The 1,608-nt window shown below is 38.1% G+C and overlaps 1 protein-coding gene across 1 annotated transcript in view; it reads right to left on the bottom strand.

The window, feature by feature from the left end:
• Positions 1-1,608, bottom strand: part of PIG-B (phosphatidylinositol glycan anchor biosynthesis class B) — a gene marked incomplete in the record, with an annotated part of 8,552 nt that overhangs the window by 6,704 nt on the left and 240 nt on the right. Inside the window, 2 exon segments of the mRNA XM_011305259.1 lie at positions 1-314; positions 1,059-1,608. Of these exon segments, the coding sequence (XP_011303561.1) occupies positions 1-314; positions 1,059-1,351 (607 nt within the window).

Raw genomic sequence — 1,608 nt, 5'->3', positions numbered from 1 at the left:
TCAGGGCGACGATTGCGTACTGGAGGAGAGTTTTTAGGGGATGTCTTGAGGTCGTCAAGATGTGGTACGTGCACAGGGGCATCCAGGTGATCGCCATCGTCGGTCTGATTGCACAGGTGAAACCCACGATCCAGAGGTAATTAGTTTCTCCGGTTTTTGAGCTCACATTGCGATCCCAGGGGAATATTGTGAGGGCTATCGTCGTGAGGGCTGTTTCCAAGGTATTCGTCAGGGTGCGGGTTGCGTTGTAGCACCAGAACCAGTTCAAGGACAGGACAAACGTCGACCATGTACTTCTCGTCCAGGAGTAGAATCTGTAAGGGTAGAGGTGGAAAAAGATCCTCGAAATAAATTCTGAAACCTATTGAATAGGGAGATATTTGCAGAATATAATTGATAAGATGATAAGATGTATTGAACTAGGATTTAAAGGATTTCAAATCGAAAGATATTGGAGAGGGATTATAGGATTAAAAAAGCGAGTTTTCATTTTTCGATGGACCTATTAAATGGACGGAGACTGGAGTACCTCTGGAACTAGTAGATTTGAAAGATAATATTAATATTAGAAGATACAAAATAATATAACTATAATTAATAATACTATTAATATCAGAAGATATTTACGGGAAATTGCAGAAGACTCAAAAAATTTGGTATCATTTTTTCTATCAATCTTCAGGATTATAGAATTATAGAAAAACGGTTTTATTTTATTCCCAGTAATTTTTGTCAACAAAAAATGTTGGCGACTGTCCCAGTGTTTTTTTGTCATTCAAATTTTTCTTTTAATCATACTGTCATTTTTTTACTTTTTCGATTTCTAAATATTTTCAAATAATATGCCATTTAACTGGAATTGTTCATTTTTTAATTCGGATCGTGAAATTTCTTATAGGAGAATTCAACATTTTTTTATCAGTGTAATACAATTCTGGAAAAACAGAAATATCGAATGGATTCTTACGATCGATTATTTCCCCTCGTCTCTCAATGAATTTCCTGATTCATTTCATTATTCCTACCCAAAATTATTTAAAAAATCGTCATAATTTCACCTATAATCAGCGAAAGCGCTGAGCAGTGCATGCAGTACTCTCGGTGCATGGGTCAGAGCACCTGGAGAATCCATTCCAAGGGCCGCGAGAATTCTGTACAAAATCGAAATAAAAAAGGGATAAATGTAGCTCCTGATGTTGTGATGCCATTCCCACGTGAGGTGACCATATCCAAAGGCGAGCTTGTGAGCGACTTCCAGGGATTGCCAGTACTCGTCAGGAACATCACTGGTCTGAACGATGAAAACTGACAGCACACGCCAGAAAACTAGGTACACCAATTCTTTTCCCATCACTGGGGGAATTCTCCCTGGCGAAGACTTTTCATAAATTACAAATTCTACCCACCACCTGGCTGTTATTTTGTTTATCTCTCCAGGAGTAGCTGCTGCACTCTGGAGGCACCCCCAGGACCCCAAAAATCGTGATGATGATTGATGTTATTCGTTGATAAATTGAGGTTATTCTGTCATCGAACCTATTGTCGTGATGATGTCAGGTAATAAATCATAGACTTTTTTGACTGTTCATAAATTTGATATATAAATAT

The sequence above is a fragment of the Fopius arisanus genome, unplaced genomic scaffold (genome assembly GCF_000806365.1).
Source record: "Fopius arisanus strain USDA-PBARC FA_bdor unplaced genomic scaffold, ASM80636v1 scaffold00041, whole genome shotgun sequence".
Classification (NCBI taxonomy): Eukaryota; Metazoa; Arthropoda; class Insecta; order Hymenoptera; family Braconidae; genus Fopius; species Fopius arisanus.
This window is presented reverse-complemented; position numbering and strand designations above follow the sequence as displayed.